The sequence below is a fragment of the Perissodus microlepis genome, chromosome 15 (assembly GCF_051167445.1).
Source record: "Perissodus microlepis isolate ML-2025 ecotype Zambia chromosome 15, ASM5116744v1, whole genome shotgun sequence".
In the NCBI taxonomy this organism is placed as follows: Eukaryota; Metazoa; Chordata; class Actinopteri; order Cichliformes; family Cichlidae; genus Perissodus; species Perissodus microlepis.
In genome coordinates, this window is record NC_140475.1 from 8,393,421 (window position 1) to 8,409,385 (window position 15,965).

At 38.9% G+C, this 15,965-nt stretch overlaps 2 protein-coding genes across 3 annotated transcripts; one reads left to right on the top strand and one right to left on the bottom strand.

Annotated features, from left to right (window-relative positions):
- The first annotated feature begins 559 nt into the window (after nucleotides 1-559).
- LOC146371601 (scavenger receptor cysteine-rich domain-containing protein DMBT1-like) lies at nucleotides 560-13,202 on the top strand. Of its 2 annotated transcripts, XM_084953748.1 has the most exons (14): nucleotides 560-704; nucleotides 774-851; nucleotides 1,162-1,188; nucleotides 1,318-1,629; nucleotides 3,451-3,741; nucleotides 4,379-4,693; nucleotides 4,774-5,064; nucleotides 6,077-6,391; nucleotides 6,648-6,947; nucleotides 9,019-9,318; nucleotides 9,512-9,826; nucleotides 10,453-10,761; nucleotides 10,860-11,153; nucleotides 11,216-13,202. In XM_084953748.1, the coding sequence occupies exons 2-14, from the start codon at nucleotides 800-802 to the stop codon at nucleotides 11,551-11,553; spliced, it is 3,459 nt and encodes a 1,152-aa protein (XP_084809874.1). In that variant the 5' UTR covers nucleotides 560-704; nucleotides 774-799; the 3' UTR covers nucleotides 11,554-13,202. The 2 variants fall into 2 exon arrangements, with proteins under 2 accessions (XP_084809874.1, XP_084809873.1); XM_084953747.1 differs by having other exon boundaries at nucleotides 561-704; nucleotides 10,860-11,273.
- Nucleotides 11,400-14,563, bottom strand: LOC146371602 (SH3 domain-binding glutamic acid-rich-like protein 3). The gene is made up of 3 exons (XM_084953749.1): nucleotides 14,390-14,563; nucleotides 13,996-14,163; nucleotides 11,400-12,428 (listed from the first exon to the last, which is right to left on the bottom strand). The coding sequence occupies exons 1-3, from the start codon at nucleotides 14,432-14,434 to the stop codon at nucleotides 12,366-12,368; spliced, it is 276 nt and encodes a 91-aa protein (XP_084809875.1). The 5' UTR covers nucleotides 14,435-14,563; the 3' UTR covers nucleotides 11,400-12,365.
- Nucleotides 14,564-15,965: the final 1,402 nt, after the last annotated feature.

Sequence of the window (15,965 nt, forward strand, 5' to 3'; positions counted from 1 at the left end):
TTTATTTCCTTAATTCAATCCCATAAGCCTATTGAACATGCTCAGTTTTTAAGTGTAGTATCACTGTGTGTTAAAATAATATACAATATAGAAACATAAGGAAATACAGCATAGTTTCATATGCAGACATATGCTCACTGCAAGAAGAATAAATGGTCTGATTTGCCAAATGTCAAAATAAGTTATTTTAAATTTTACTGTTACACAAATACATAAAATGTAAACCATCTAAAACCCAAAAAAGAGTAGCTTTCTTTTAAAGGCTTTTCTTTCTTCCTGACATGTAACAAGAGGAAAAGCAGAAGTGGTCACATTATTCATACAGGATTTCTGCTAGACTTTTCTCAAAACATCCTGTTTTGAGAAAAACAGCATGAATTCTGAAAAAAAACTCATGGCCCAATTTGGGGTTTTTTTTCTACTAAAATGACATCAATCGTCTTCCGTTAATAAGTTAAGTTAAATGTTTTCTTTTTCTTTTAAATATTTCCACAGGCGTTGTGGAAAAAAAGATAAAACCCTCTCATCGTCTCATCTTTAATGATTGATCAAAAAGTCAACATGTGTCCAGGTTGCAGTCCAATACAGGTGGACCTTTTCATTTAAAATAGTTACTGGATCTGTTCTTGGGGAACATGAGAACGTTTTTATTAAAGATTCTGTGGTCCTTCTGTTAGCGCAGCAGTCTTGGAGGATTTAAAAAGGTAAGAGGCCTATATAAGCACCTTTTAGTGAAAACAAAAAGACTAAGGTATTATGGTATTATTTTACAGTGACTGGCCAACACTGAAGACACAATATGATCCTCATTTTTGATGAAAAACGTCATTTTATTTTTCACTTCTCTCTTGGTGAGTTACTGGAGGTTTTTGTCTCAGTTTGACTTCATGTGGACGTGTGTTTTCTTGAGTGGAGACTGAGTGAGAAGTGCGAGTTTCAGTATTTACATCACAATATTATTTGATGACTGAAAGTGTTAAACATTGTTTACCGGATGAATTTAAAATTATCTGGGACCCTCTTATGTTCCCGATTTGTAAAATATTTGACAAATTATTGACTGCAGTGAAGGCTTTTAACTAAAGAATGCTGTTTTATATCTAAATCTCTGGGCTGTCAGGCTTAATCAGATCACTTTTGCGATATGTATTTTTGCTGCAGGCCTGTTGAGTTTCCTGCAGTTTACAGGTCAGTAAGTAACCCATGAGTATTCGGATACTTTGATTTCTACATTAAAAAGATAAAAATTGTGAAATGTGGTTGAGGACAAGGTGACACATTGTGCATTCTTTGTGGTTTTGTTTTTTTCATATCCAGAATGTGAGAATATTAGGCTGGTCGGACCTTTGCGTTGCTCTGGCAGAGTGGAGGTCTTCCACAAAGGCAGTTGGGGAACTGTCTGTCACGATCAGTGGAGCATTGCTAACGCTGAGGTGGTGTGTCGAGAGTTAAGCTGCGGGACAGCTATCGAGGCTAAAAAAGACGCCTTCTTTGGACAGGGAAAGGATGAGATCTGGTTGGATGACGTACAGTGTACTGGGCACGAGTCTTCCATCCTTCAGTGTCAGCACAAACCGTTTGGGGTAAATAACTGTGGCCACAATGAAGATGCAGGAGTGGTCTGTTCAGGTAAGCCCCAATGATGTTTGACATATTTTTGTTTTCCCTCACAAACCTTCATAGAAAACCTTTTCTTCGAGAAAATGTGCTAAGACATTTATTTATTTGCTGCCACATGTTAACAGCTTTCTCAGTCCAATATAATATCACTTTAACAAATGCAACATGTTTAGGTTAGGTAGGTGGATTTTGTCACATTCTACCATTTTCCAGTCTTTCTGCCAAGCTAAGCTAGCACTGCATTAACAGTTAAAGTTATCAGAAGTCAGGCAGAATTCATTCACATCAGCAAGATGTCAAAACTGCCCCTTTTCGTAAAATGTGGAACTGTTGTTGAAATTGAGAAATCCTGTACAACCTAAGAGAAAACCAAAAAAAACAAACAAAAAAAAAAAACCTAAGAGAAAACCAGCTAACACAGCAATTATGTTAGCTCACCATGTTATGTGGTTTAGGTTTCTCGTTGCTGCAACATTTCCACAATTGTTAGGCTTTGAGAACAGCCATCATGGAGTCACATTTGTTCTTCTTTAGTTAGAGAAAGTTTCAAATGTGCTATACTTATAGCATTTAAAGATAACGTACATGTCTTATGATTTAATTTCATTTTTGCTCCTTCTATTGTGGAAAGAAAAATGATGTCACATACTTTTATGCATGAGTCAGTATATTTAAAAAGTGTATTTAAACTGTGCTAAGATATATTAATTAGTATGTTTATCTTGCCCAGACACTAAAAAAATATTTTGATCAAACATTACGCACACAGTCCTGTTGAATTTGCAGTGTATAACTCTTGATACATTAAAAGTTTAGCTTTGATTACAAACAATTATTTTGTGCATTATCAAGAATTTAATATCAATTAAAAACAGGTAAATTAACAGTTTGGCTTCTTGGGAAGTAAACTTGAGCTTTTGTGATAGTGGAAGACAGATTTTGTTTTTGCTGGCAAGAGCATTCTCCTAGTCTTGAGGGTATCAGCAGATACTTATGAGAGCAGTATCAATTTCTCCAATTGACCTTTAACATTCTTTTGCTTTCCCAAAACGTTGATTTTGTTCATCTGCACGTAGCGTTTTTAGTGGGAGAAACGTTTTGTCACTCATCCAAGTGACCTCTTCAGTCTCAGCTCGCTGCAGGCCAGTGGACACTCTTTCAATGATGAGGATGTACACATCGTGGAGGAACGCTGATTGGAGCGAGGAGTCAAGGAGTCCATTTACGTGAAAAGGGAAAGACCATCTCTGAATCGAGGTGGGGGCCTAAGGGTACATCTTTCACCATCTTAAAGCACTGTGATTGCAGCCATTCCCCAACTCTCTGTGAATGCTACTTATGGCCATTGATCAGTGGTCTTTGACCAGTTGTTGTTGATCAATGATCATGACAATTTGCATATTAATGATCAAAGAACTGACCTCACAGCCCATTGTTCATTCAGTAGGCTGGTTTCAGTTATTGTTCAAATGTACTGTTTATAAGGTTGGGGAGACCTGCAGTCAGCTGAGACTGAAGAAGTCACTTCGATTAGTGACGAAACGTTTCTCCCACTGAAAACGTTACGTCCAGATGAACAGAATAAACCTTTGGGATTTACTTACCCGGATGATTGAGCATGCACCAAGACATTCTTTTGTTTTCTTTTGGTAATATGCTTTAGATGCCAGTTTCTTCCAATTTGGTTGGCTGACAAAGTTAAAATCTTCACTAGAATTAGTAGTATTATTGTATATAGACTATGGGAAATACAGACACACTGGCTGATTGTATTATTATTTATGAAACATATTATTATTTTATTACATTTAATATCCACATCATTTGCAGAACATGTGCGCTTTGAGAAAGGAACCACTCGTTGTAATGGCAGAGTGGAAGTCTACCACAAGGGTCAGTGGAAAAGAGTTTGCAATGACTGGGGCAAGGAAGCAGCTCAGGTGGCGTGCAGAGAAGCCGGCTGCGGCGATCCTCTCGGTCAGAATGAAACACCATATTTTGGAGAAGCACATGAACTGTCTGCCATCAAAACCACTTGCTCTGGAAATGAGAACTCAATCTCACAGTGCAAACTTAAAGATTTCAGAGAAAGCTGTGTTGATGCTACTGTTGTCTGTGCAAGTAAGTTGTACATGGCCAGTAAAACTGACACTGTCTGTGAAGGTTCTCAGTCATCCAGGTCATCGTAGTCAAAGGAGCTTGCAAAGAAAAGCGTCTGGACTTCTTTAAGTTACTTGAAGACGTTTCACCTCTCATCCGAGAAGCTTCTTCAGTTCTAAGGTCAAATGGTGGAGAGTCCCAGATATAAACCTAGTGGGAGTTTCCCCCCACAGAGGGACAAAAGGACCCCCTGATGATCCTCTAATCGCCTGAGCCAAGGTGTGAAACTGGGTGTGGGTCCCAATCAGCCAGAGTTTCGGGTGTGTTCATTGTGAAACCTGGCCCCACCTTATCATGCGAATTCCTGAGGTCAGATGGCCCAGGATGTGAGTGGGCGTTAAGGCGTCTGGGAAGGGATCTCAAAACTGGATTATAGATGGCAGAGAGTTGGTGTCGTAAACCCCCGCCTCTGTTCAAAGATGGTCGCTCAGAACTGAAGAAGCTTCTCGGATGAGAGGTGAAACGTCTTCAAGTAACTTAAAGAAGTCCAGACGCTTTTCTTTGCAAGCTCCTTTGACTAAAACTGACACTGTTAGATTGTCCCTTTCTGAAAGAAAAACCATGCCCCTAACTTTTTCTTTTTTTTTTTTCTTAACAGACAGTCAACCCATTCGGCTGGTGAATGGGACTAATCGCTGCTCTGGTAGAGTGGAAATCTACTATAAAGGACAATGGGGAACAGTTTGTGATGACAAATGGGGGATGCAAGATGCAGCTGTAGCTTGTCGAGAGATGAACTGTGGGAATGCTCTCTCAGTCAAGTACAAGGCTTACTTTGGGAGAGGCCAGGATCAGGTTTGGTTGGATGAGATGGAGTGCACTGGTCATGAAATGTTACTCGCTGACTGCCCTCACAAAGATTTTGAAGAACATGACTGTGACCACAATGACGATGCTGGTCTCGTGTGCTCGGGTAACACAGGCTCTGTTCTGTTTGTTTCTCAAAACTGAGTTTTAATGACAATCCTAATGATGCCAAATTTTGCTTTGCAGAGACAGTCAGATTGATAAATGGGAGTGACGCTTGTTCTGGCAGAGTGGAGGTTTTCCACGATGGCCGATGGGGGAAACTTTGTAGTAATAACTGGGGTCTTAAAGAAGCTACAGTCATATGCAAGGAGCTCGACTGTGGAGCTCCAAAAGATTCCAAAGACACCTTCTACTTTGGTGTCAGCTCACTGCGAGGGCTCACAAGTAGATGCTCTGATAATGTGAACTCTATCAGCCAATGTCAACTGCAAGAACACAGAGGGTCATGTGAAGGTGTATCTCTCGCATGTGCAGGTAAAAGATACAGATATGCTGCAATCCTGCTTTCCAAAAATAGCAAATGTCATGTTTGGACAACTTTTAAAAGAAAAGGTTGGCTCATGTGGAGTATTTCTTTCACTTAATATGTACCTGTGAATGTGTTTAAAGGTCTGAGGCTCATCAAAAGCATTTAAACTAAAATCCTGAAGGCTCAGTCTACTGACAGACACTCACAAGTTAAAGACAATAGAATGGGTTACAGTTTTGCAATTTAACTTTTTATAAAGGCTTCATAAAGTCATTTCTGCATTCTCTGTGTTTCTGTCTGTTTTGTTGTCCACCAACTACTTCTTTACAATTAGGAGCTGAGCAACTAAACGTGGCATAGCTTAAGACTTTGAAGTTTCTTATCTATATCAGATATTATTATATCACTATGTAGCCTAGCAACCACCTAGCAACATGTTAAAATTACCTATTTTTAACGTTTGTCTGCCTGCAACAGGTATAGTTTTATTTCACCACAGTAATAGGTAATTTATATCTACACAACCTCAGTTACTCCTGACATTATGACACCATCAGGCTGGAACCAACTAGCAATGGACTAAAATGACCTGTTTTTTGCCTTTATGCACCTAGAGCTTGTTATAAAAGCATTCTGTTTCAAGACATTAACGTGTCATTTATATCCACAAACTATGATTGTTACATGATATACACTAAATGGCGAAAAGTATTGGGCAACACTTCTTAATCTTTGAATTCTACTCCCATTGCCAACACTGATTTCTGAATCAGGCTCTCAGCCATGTAGTCTGCTCTTAGGTTGTGTCTCAGACTGCTCATGTATGATGGATAAATATGAAGCTACAGAACATGTTGCTGTAAAGCTAGTTTCTGCTGTCCCCAAGACGCCAAAAATGAATAAATAAAAAAAATCTGTTACAACAAATTTTAAAATTGATGACAACCTTAAAAAAAAAAACAAAGAAAAGCAACAGCTTATAATATTTATTGTCATTTGTTTAATGTGTGCCCTCAGGTCAACCACCGCTAAGGCTTGTGAACGGCATTGACCGATGCTCTGGCCGAGTGGAGATTCTGCATGACGGCCAGTGGGGAACAGTGTGTGATGATGACTGGGACTTAAGAGATGCTGAGGTGGTGTGCAGAGCCATGGACTGTGGAACACCTCAGAGAGTTAAACCTGGTGCCTTCTTTGGTGAAGGACAAGGAGTGATCTGGCTGGATAATGTCAACTGTCTGGGTAATGAGACGTCTCTTGGGCAATGCAGTCATCACTCGTTTGGAGAAAATAACTGTGGTCATGATGAAGATGCAGGAGTGATTTGTTCAGGTACATACTATTGATGTTTCATTTCACAAAGTGTCTCTTTTTTTTTACCTTTAGATCCCAAAAAGTTCTGGATGTAGCATTTTCTTTGGATATTTATTTCATTTTTTTTTTACTATGTACTCCAAAAAATGTTCAGTTATTGATTACATAGCAGTTATTTTTACAACACCAATATCAGATGGAGCTTCAATTAATACAATTCTTTCAGATGAACACCAACGAATTGCTGATATTTTTTCTCTACTGTGCTTTGTAGCTGCCATTCGACTTATCAATGGGACTGACATGTGCTCAGGAAGAGTGGAGGTCCACCATGGGGAACACTGGTCACAAGCATTTAATGTTAACTGGGGAATGAATGAAGCTGCTGTGGTGTGCAGAGAGATGAACTGTGGAGATCCTGTCAAGATCTCAGAGTCATTTGGTAAAGGTCGAGATCTGAGAGGGTACGAGATTCGCTGTAACAGCAGAGAGAGTTCTCTTACGCAGTGCACGTTTAGAGACCATACCAGATCTATCACCGATGGTACTGAAGATGCCTCTGTGGTATGCTCAGGTAAAGTCTGATGTCAAATTGAAATTAGACTTTCAAAAAGAAAATGAATCCATTATATTCTTCTTTAAAAAAACTAAGATGGAAATTGTTTCTGGCCTTTTCACATAACCTTTAAATATTGGTACAATGGCTTCAAGTTACATGAACAAATGCAGAAAACTGGACTAACTTTAGAAAAAAGACCAGTGATTTAGTGAAACACCGTGTTCATGCAAAACACCAGATTTATAATTATGCAATGAAATGGTAAATGGCCTGTATAGCGCTTTTCTAGTCCCTAAGGACCCCAAAGTGCTTCACACTACATTCAGTCATTCACACACTGGCGATGGCAATCTACATTGTAGCCACAGCTGCCCTGGGGTGCATTGACTACCACCAGTAGGCAAACATGGGGTTAGTATCTTGCCCAAGGATATTTGGCATGCAGCCAGGAGGCAGCCTGGGATTGAACCACCGACCTTCTGATTAGTGGCTGACCTGCTCTGCCACCTGAGCTACAGCCACCCCAAGCGGTGATTTGTCAGGTACCAATCTAGATATGGAATATCTCAAATTCAAATCAAATTCAAATTCAAATTGCGAATTTCTGAGGTCAGATGGTCCAGGACGTGAGTGGGCGTTAAGGCGTCTGGGGAGGGAACTCAAAACTGGATTATAGATGGCAGAGAGTTGGTGTCGTAAACCACCGCCTCTGTTCAAAGATGGTCGCTCACAGTGGACATAGATGGCTTCTTTCACTCCTCTTTCAAATCATCTGTCCTCTCTGTCCAAAATGTGAACATTGGCATCCTCGAAAGAGTGTCCTTTATTCTTTAGATGCAGATGGACTGCTGAGTCACAGGACTGTCACAGGACAAGACTCAGACGTCTTCAAGTAACTTAAAGAAGTCCAGACGCTTTTCTTTGCAAGCTCCTTTAACTGTACAACAAAATACACAATACACAGTATAGAAATATATAAGAATGTATGAAGAAATATAAATATATATATATAGAATAACAGCAGCTGTACAAGTATTAAATGGAAATGAAGAAATATAATGTCCAGTGTTGTGCAATCCACATTTGTAAGTGACTTGTGCAGTGCAAATATGCTTAAAGTGATATAAGTGATGAAGTGAAAACAATGTCCAGAATGTTCAGTGTGTGTGTAAGAACCATATGTGTGGGTCAGTACTATATGGTGGTGTGATTGAGAGACCGTATCGCCTGCGGGAAGAAGCTGTAGAATATATATAGAATATATTTATCTAGAATAAATATGGAAACTATGTTCAACTAAAAGGTTAGATTAGAAGGCATAAAAACGTAAGATTTTCCAACAGTCTTATATACTTTTTAAGGTGTGCTATGTTTTTGCGTATACTGTCAAAAGCTCAGTAGGCTTAGTCCCGACATACCACACAAAAATTCATCCTACTCAGACATAAAGCAAAAGTATCAAGATTTCACAAGCACAGTCACTAAAAATAATCAAACACTAAGACACTGTGTATGTACAAAACTAATGTCATATATCAATAATACCAATAGCATCACTCTGGCTTTTGACTGGCTTTATTGACAACCACCAGTCAGAAGAATGGATACATTTATCCAAGCTTCAAATTAGATCATCTTCCTCAGCATGGCAACCACAAGCCAAAAAAAGGATTTAGCCTCTCTAGCCAAGCATAAAGATAACTGTAATGTCTGTAAACATGAATGAAATCTTAGAAGCCCATTAACTACAGGCCCTCCTTGTATCAAACAAGCACACTCATTCATAGAGTTCCTCTCTCAACTGTCATTTCCATTGGACCAACTTCTACAGATATCACATACATGTCGATATATTACAGTCTGGCTACATTTTCAACATAAAAGATGTTTTACGTGCTTGGACTGTCCACTGCTGTTTGGATCCAGCACAAAATTAATGTGATGCAACACAAAAATATTAACCACTTAATCAGTCAGCAGTACATCCCTAGTTCAAAACAAAAAAAAAGTCATACAGTGCACTATATACAGTTGTGTGTGTCAAGTTGTATTTCATGTACATTAATATAACAGCTATCATTTCCAGGAAACGTGAGATTAACCGGTGGATCCACTCGTTGTGATGGAAGAGTAGAGATTTATGACAAAGGCCAGTGGGGGACTGTGTGTGCTGAATCCTGGGACATGAATGATGCAGCAGTGGTGTGCAGACAGTTGGACTGTGGGAGTCCTCATAAGCTTATTCAACTTGGCCCTGGTACAGGACAGACCTGGAATGATCAAATTGAATGCAATGGAAAGGAGCCTACATTGAATCAGTGTCCACAAAGACCAGGTCTGGACAGAACCTGTGACGCAACTGTAGTTGCCGGTGTTTCCTGCACAGGTAAGAAGAAGCAAAAATAAAATGCCAAAATGTAATTTTGGCAGCTTCTTCTTCTGCTTCTTCTTCTTCTTTTTCTTACTTTTTAAGATATTGTCTTCTGAATTTAAATAATGTATAATATACCTAAGTACGTCACAGTTTAAAAAAGAATATTCTTATATACCTGTGGCTATATTTTTTGTTTACTTCACAGGGAGCTTGGCAGTACGGTTGGTTAACAGTACTGATGAGTGCTCTGGGAGAGTGGAGGTACGTCACGGCGAGCAGTGGCACGCAGTATGTGACACAGACTGGACTCTAAGTAAAGCTGGAGTGGTGTGCGAGCTGCTGGAGTGTGGACGCGCCGTGAATGCTCCTGGTGCTGCTTTTTTTGGCCAAGGCAGTGGGTCAGTGGTGGAGGCTAGCACTTCTTGTTTCCACAGCGTGACTTCTCTTCAAGAATGCTCGGTGAAGGGTTTTACAAGAGAAGACTGTGGGCATGAACATGATGCCGGTGTTCTCTGTGCTGGTAAGGCCTTTTATATCAAAGTTGGTTTCATAAATTTCCAAATTATAACACTGGATTGAAAAACTGTCATATTTAATTTGGTCAGCCATGTGCAGATTAATGTTTAACAAAATTATTTTCTTTTTGCGTTTTTGTTTTTTTTCTTTAGAAAATGTACTTTTTTTTACACCTATCTGGCTTAGGAAGTAGGATTAGCCAGCAACTGTTTTGCCTATTGCTTGCTACGTATTGCCAAACAGAAAGCTGTAGAGGTCACTGTTAGACAAAGCCAGTCTAGGTAATGCTTTCTTTATAGCTAAGCTAAGCTCAGCTAGCTTACTAGTTATTTATCTTACATAGACTTGAGTAGTATGGACTTCATCCATTAAAAAGCGAAAACGTCATATTTCCCATGACTTGAAACAGTTGTTGCAATACTCCTTTTGCCTAACATAATGGACTAATAAACGATATAATATCCAATTAATATTATATTTTGGTATTTGTTTTTTATGCATTAATACAAACATTTTGTATAATATATACAGAAGAATCCTTTCAAGTCCTTTTATAATTTTGTCTTCTTTTTGGTTGTTTAAAGGACTTTCCATTGTACTTGTATTCACTCTTTCTGCTCTGTTATGCAGCACAAGTCCGGTTGGTGGGTGGCTCAGGTGAATGCTCCGGCAGAGTGGAGGTCTTCTATAAAGGACAGTGGGGAACTGTGTGTGATGACGATTGGGAAATGAGCGATGCCGATGTGGTATGCAGACAGCTTGATTGCGGTCATGCCATTTCAGCACCTCTAAGTGCCCATTTTGGTAGAGGCTCTGGTCCAGTATGGCTGGATAATGTGGGATGCTCAGGCCAAGAGTCTGCACTTACTCATTGTTCACACGATGGATTTGGAGAAAATAACTGTGGGCACGATGAAGATGCCAGCGTTATCTGCTTAGGTAAGAGACATAGCTCATTTTGAACTGACAAATTATCTCATTGCTCCTGAGAAAGTTGTTTTGGCTGTTACACAAGAAACATTTATTATCTGCTTCAGGTGGTCAACAGAAGCCCAAAATCACAATAAGTCCTGCTGCAGAGGTTAAGTGGGGTGACAAAGTTGAAATTACCTGCACGCTAGTAACAGAACGCATGGGTGGGAGATTTCTCCTGAAAAAAACCCAAGGGTCATTTCAAATGGAGAAATTCTCAGATCATGCATCTGCAACATTTGTCTTCCCTAAAGTGGACTTAAGCCAAAAAGGTTCATACTACTGTGAATATCAAAAGGTGTTGGCCAATGAAGTCATCTACTATCCTCAAGGAAATCCTGCTGACCTTTCCGTTGTAGGTCAGTAATTTTGTGCCTTGTTTCCTCTGTTTTGCACAATTATCGGAAATTGTTGTTTGCAGTTAAAGTGGAAAAACCCAACATCTCCCTGATGTCCCCCAATGCAATGGAACTCACCAATCCTGACACAATTTCTGTCTCTCGAGGCAGCACCCTCACTGTCACTTGCTCTGTTCATTCTATATACCCTAGAGGCATCTTCTATTTCACACATTTAAACACAAACACTACTGAATCAAAGTCAGCATTTGGCCACTCAGCCTTCTACCTGGCCAATTTTGAGCTCGCTGCAATAAGTCATGAACAGCACGGAGAGTATGCCTGTCTCTACAGGGTTAGCATCGCCAAAAAATCCTTCAATTCAGTTCCTTCAAAGACTCTCAATATCAATGTCATATAAACCATTTATATCATTGTTATTTCTTCTTTTCTTGCTGATAATAAGTTAATCAAGTGCATTTCCCTAATTTCCTTCGGGATTAATAAAGTATTCTGATTCTGATTCTGATTCTGATTGATTAGCAGCACATGGAAGCAGTAAGTTGTGGACACTGCTTCTGCATCACTCACTGGTGATGAGTGTTTCTTTTTACTGTGGAGCCATTTTGGTCCACTCTTCTTTACAAACTTGTTTTAATTCAGCCACATTGGAAGGTTAGCTCCTGTTAAATAAATGGAACACATTGTAATATGCCATGTATAGTTGTTCAGCCAAGGTTGTGTTTATCAAAGACATGTCAAGAACCAGAGGATTGTTTTTGTCATCGTGTCTTTATACGTAAAAAGAGGGTGTGCTGGTCATGTGTTGCGGGGATGAGGACCCAAGTGCATACTCATGTACTGGATAGCATCAGAGGCATCTGCACAGCACACAATAGTGGGCTACTGGAACAAGAAGGCATAAGTGGACACCAACAGCTTGAATGCTACTATGCAAGTAATCCCACAGAAGATGTTACACGAAGAGAACAGAGGATGTGGTCCCACATAAACTTCACAAATAAAAAATGTCACTGAAGGCCATTTGCAATTCTATTCTGAGCATTTTTTATTTAAAAAAAACTGCATTTCTAGGACTAGCTCTGAGGAAACTTGAATACATGATATATTATCACACAAGTGTGGGTAAAAACAAAGTTAAAAAAAGAACAAAAAACACCTCTTTAACAGGTTTAGTTGGTTATGGCAATGTAGTTGTTGTCACTGTTCCTTTCAGAGCTTAAGGAAGTCCTCCAATTGTTCCATCTCTATTGCATTGTCAAATGCATTGATGTCCTGTAAAAGAGAAGACATGCATAATGGATTCAGAGAAACAGAGTGAAAACACTATTAGTAAAAGGCATTATTAACCTATTTAAAAATATTGCACTGTGTACTGTACATTTGTCCAATATGACATACAACACAACAAGCCAGACATTCAGATAACTGAGATCACCATTAGCTACAGTTATGCTTACTGGGGTAAGCATATGTTCATGTTCACAACCCACAAAGAGACACAAACCATTAAAAAAAACAACTCAACTGCACATGAACAAACAAAACAGCACCCTACTGTTGGGTACGCATTTTTTAATCCAATAAGGGTTTCTTGTTTTATCTTTCTTTGCATTCCTTATAGCCCAATTCTTTCAGTTGAATTTGTTCTTGCTCTGGATAATAAAAAAGGAAAAAATGGCAGATTTAAGAGAATGAGAAAAACAAACAATATTAAGATGCTTTGTGGCAGGAAAAAGTTGAAATCTTAAAACAGCTTCTGCTGTGGCTGATTGGCTTACTGCTGTCAAATAATTGATATCTTTGGGAAAGACTATCTGGACTGTTTCACACCTCTTTCTGATGTTGTCTTTGTACCACAGCATTTTTTTGAGCTTTAACCCTATAATGCCCTTGGTATTATTTTAGATTCATGAGTGTCTGAGACCTCTATCTCATCAACACGATCAATACTTGCCATAATTTCAAAATATTATGGACAAAACTCTTTTTTTTAGCTAAAAGTAACATTGTTGTTAACAAAAAGTTGCCAATGTATCGAATGTGATTCAGAAGATATATAATAAATATATAATAAAAAATATATATAATACACAACATGACATAGGAAAAAAAATTGCCTTTTTTATATGGGTTAATAAACATCTCAGTTCCAAAAAAATCATAATTTTCTGGCTATTTTTGATGGGTTGGGTCTTCAGGTATTTTTGGCAATATTCATTGTTTGCATGCTTGTAGTCTTTATCTATTATAAAAAGTAAATTGAACACAGTCTATAGTGCAGTTAAAAGGTTTCAATGTTTTGGAGATATTCGGTCCTTAACTAAAGTATTACACAAACTAAAGTTTGCTATGGCGAAACGTTAACATGCTTCATTACTTGTGGGTACATAAATGTCTGTATCAAAAGCTGCCAATCGGGTTCTTTCCTCCTATCTTTCAGTCTTCTGATATAACTGTATATATACCATTTGTAAGTTGGAAGGATGAAAGGAATACTCTGCAAACAAATAGTTTGTCTCACTAAGTCTAACTGGAAGGCTGAAATCTCATGAGTGCTTGAGTGAATAGGGAGTGTACAAGTCAAAGTATTGGTATGTATGCATTTCTCCATGTATTTCTGTCCCCTGGCTTAACTGTGTGAACAACCAGTAGTTAGCATACAGTGTAAATATTGATTTTAAAACTGTGTCCACGCCTTAGACTAACCACATGGTTTTCTATTCTTTTTTTGTGTGACGACATCAGCAAGCGTGTAAATAAAACACACCTGATCATAATTTTAAGTTTTGAATCGCAGGTTCAGCTTATTATTATTCACAAGTTATTCTATGAGACTTACTCCACAGTAGACGTCTCCATTGAATATTTGTGGAGGGAGCGCGGTCGGATCTCCTGCTCCCTGCCTCATTAAATCCTTATTATCAGAACTCTGAGAAATGTCCACAGATTGAAAGGGGATCTTCTTGGCGGTTAAGATAGAAAAGACTCTGTCTTGGTTCTTCTTAATCTGAAAAGGCATATTTAATCCGTTATCAAGACTAATAGCTGTGTGACTTGTTATAAAAAATTTTCTTGTATAATAAAAGTTGCTGAGTTGTGCATAGAGAGCAGTAAGATTGTCTATAAAAGTAAATACTTTACACACATCTCACAATATTTTGATAGTATCAGTGATATATATTAATCACTGGCTAGAAATAAAAGAACAAGACAAGTAAGATTGTGTACTGTACCTGTGTAGAACCACTCACACTTGTAAAAAACACTTTGACTGGCATTTCTGCTATATTAACAGGAATAGTCCAATACAGAAAAACACTGAATGACAGAGTGGGAATGACAGAAGCGCAGAGAGAAGTGGAAAGTCACAGAGTGATCCTGTGCTAGATATGCAGGCACTGCTGGTGCAACCACACACAAAGTAAACAGGTTTGGACAACTCTTACCTGTCTGCAAGGACACACCTACAGGACTGAGTGCACTTCGAGTTGTGGCCTGTCTGCTTCAGTTGTGAAACCAGTCAAGTACACAAACACACACTCTATTTCATATCTTAGTGAGGACATCTATTTAACATAATGCTTTCCCTAGCCGGTTACCCTAACCATAACCATCAACAATGAATGTCTTACCCTAACTCTTAGCCTAAACCTAGCAATAAACTAATTGTAACCCTGACACTAAAACTACATTTTGAGCCTCAAAAATGCCTTCAAACTGACAGGCATTTTGTCCCCCTACAAGTATAGTGGCAAGCCAATTTCCCGTTCTCACAAAGATGTCTAAACATGTCTACACACACATAGATTGATAGATAGCCACATTGCTACATTTCCTTAGGCATTTTCATTTCATCAAAGTTCACAGGTAACTATTGTACTTTTTACACAACTTCGTAAGTTGTGTTACAGACAAATTTTTGCTTGTAAAGTAAAAGTACTAAATAACAGACAAAAAGTTGCCAGGATTTCATGTAGCCCTGTATGCATGCTCACCTTGGTTGTCACTAGGACACTTGTGAGTTTACCCAAAACAATTGTTAATCAACTAGAAAACTATACACACATATGAAGCCTTTGACTTCATATACTTACTCATCCATGTCTTTACGGAACTTGCTTTGTGCACTGGTGTGCAGTCATGTTGGAACAGGAAGAGGCCATCCACAAACTATTTCCTCAAAGTTGGGAGGATGAAACTGTCCAAAAATGTCTTGGTTTGCTGAAGCATTAGGAGTTCCTTTCACTGGAACTAAGGAGCCAACCAACTCGACCAACAACCCCACTCAACAAAACTTTGACAAGTACCATTCTGCTGGGAAGTGTCAAACCCAGACTCGTCCATTGGTTTGCCAGACGGAGAAGTGTCCCTCCAGAGAACACATCTCCACTGCTCTAGAGTTCAACGGTGACATGCTTTAAACCACTGCAACCGACGCTTTGCATTTCACTTGGTGATGTATAGCTTGGGTGCAGCTCGACCATGGAAACCCACGCCATGGGACTTTCTAAACAATGTTCTTGATCTAATCTCAAGGCCACATGAACTTTGGAGGTCTGTAGTGATTGACTCTGCAGAAAGATGGGGACCTCTGTGCACTTCAGCATCCACTGACCCCACTCTCTGATTTTACATGGCCTAATTTAATTGCTGTAATCACTTCCACTTTGTTATAATACCACTAGCAGTTGAATGGAATATTTAGTAGTGAGGAAATTCCATGAATGGACTTGTTGCACCAAGCTCATTCACACCCATTCTTTCACAAATCTTTGTAGAAGCAATGTGCATAGGTGCTTGATTTTATTC

Excerpts from the sequence above, each read along its gene's own strand:
- LOC146371602 (XM_084953749.1), bottom strand. The coding sequence starts at position 14,434 with ATGCCAGTCAAAGTGTTTTTTACAAGTGTGAGTGGTTCTACACAG. Across the intron at positions 14,164-14,389 it reads GTGTGAGTGGTTCTACACAG|ATTAAGAAGAACCAAGACAG; the intron begins GTACAGTACACA and ends ATGCCTTTTCAG. Across the intron at positions 12,429-13,995 it reads ATGGAGACGTCTACTGTGGA|GACATCAATGCATTTGACAA; the intron begins GTAAGTCTCATA and ends TCTCTTTTACAG.
- LOC146371601 (XM_084953748.1), top strand. The coding sequence starts at position 800 with ATGATCCTCATTTTTGATGAAAAACGTCATTTTATTTTTCACTTCTCT. Across the intron at positions 9,319-9,511 it reads TGCCGGTGTTTCCTGCACAG|GGAGCTTGGCAGTACGGTTG; the intron begins GTAAGAAGAAGC and ends TTTACTTCACAG. Across the intron at positions 9,827-10,452 it reads TGCCGGTGTTCTCTGTGCTG|CACAAGTCCGGTTGGTGGGT; the intron begins GTAAGGCCTTTT and ends TCTGTTATGCAG.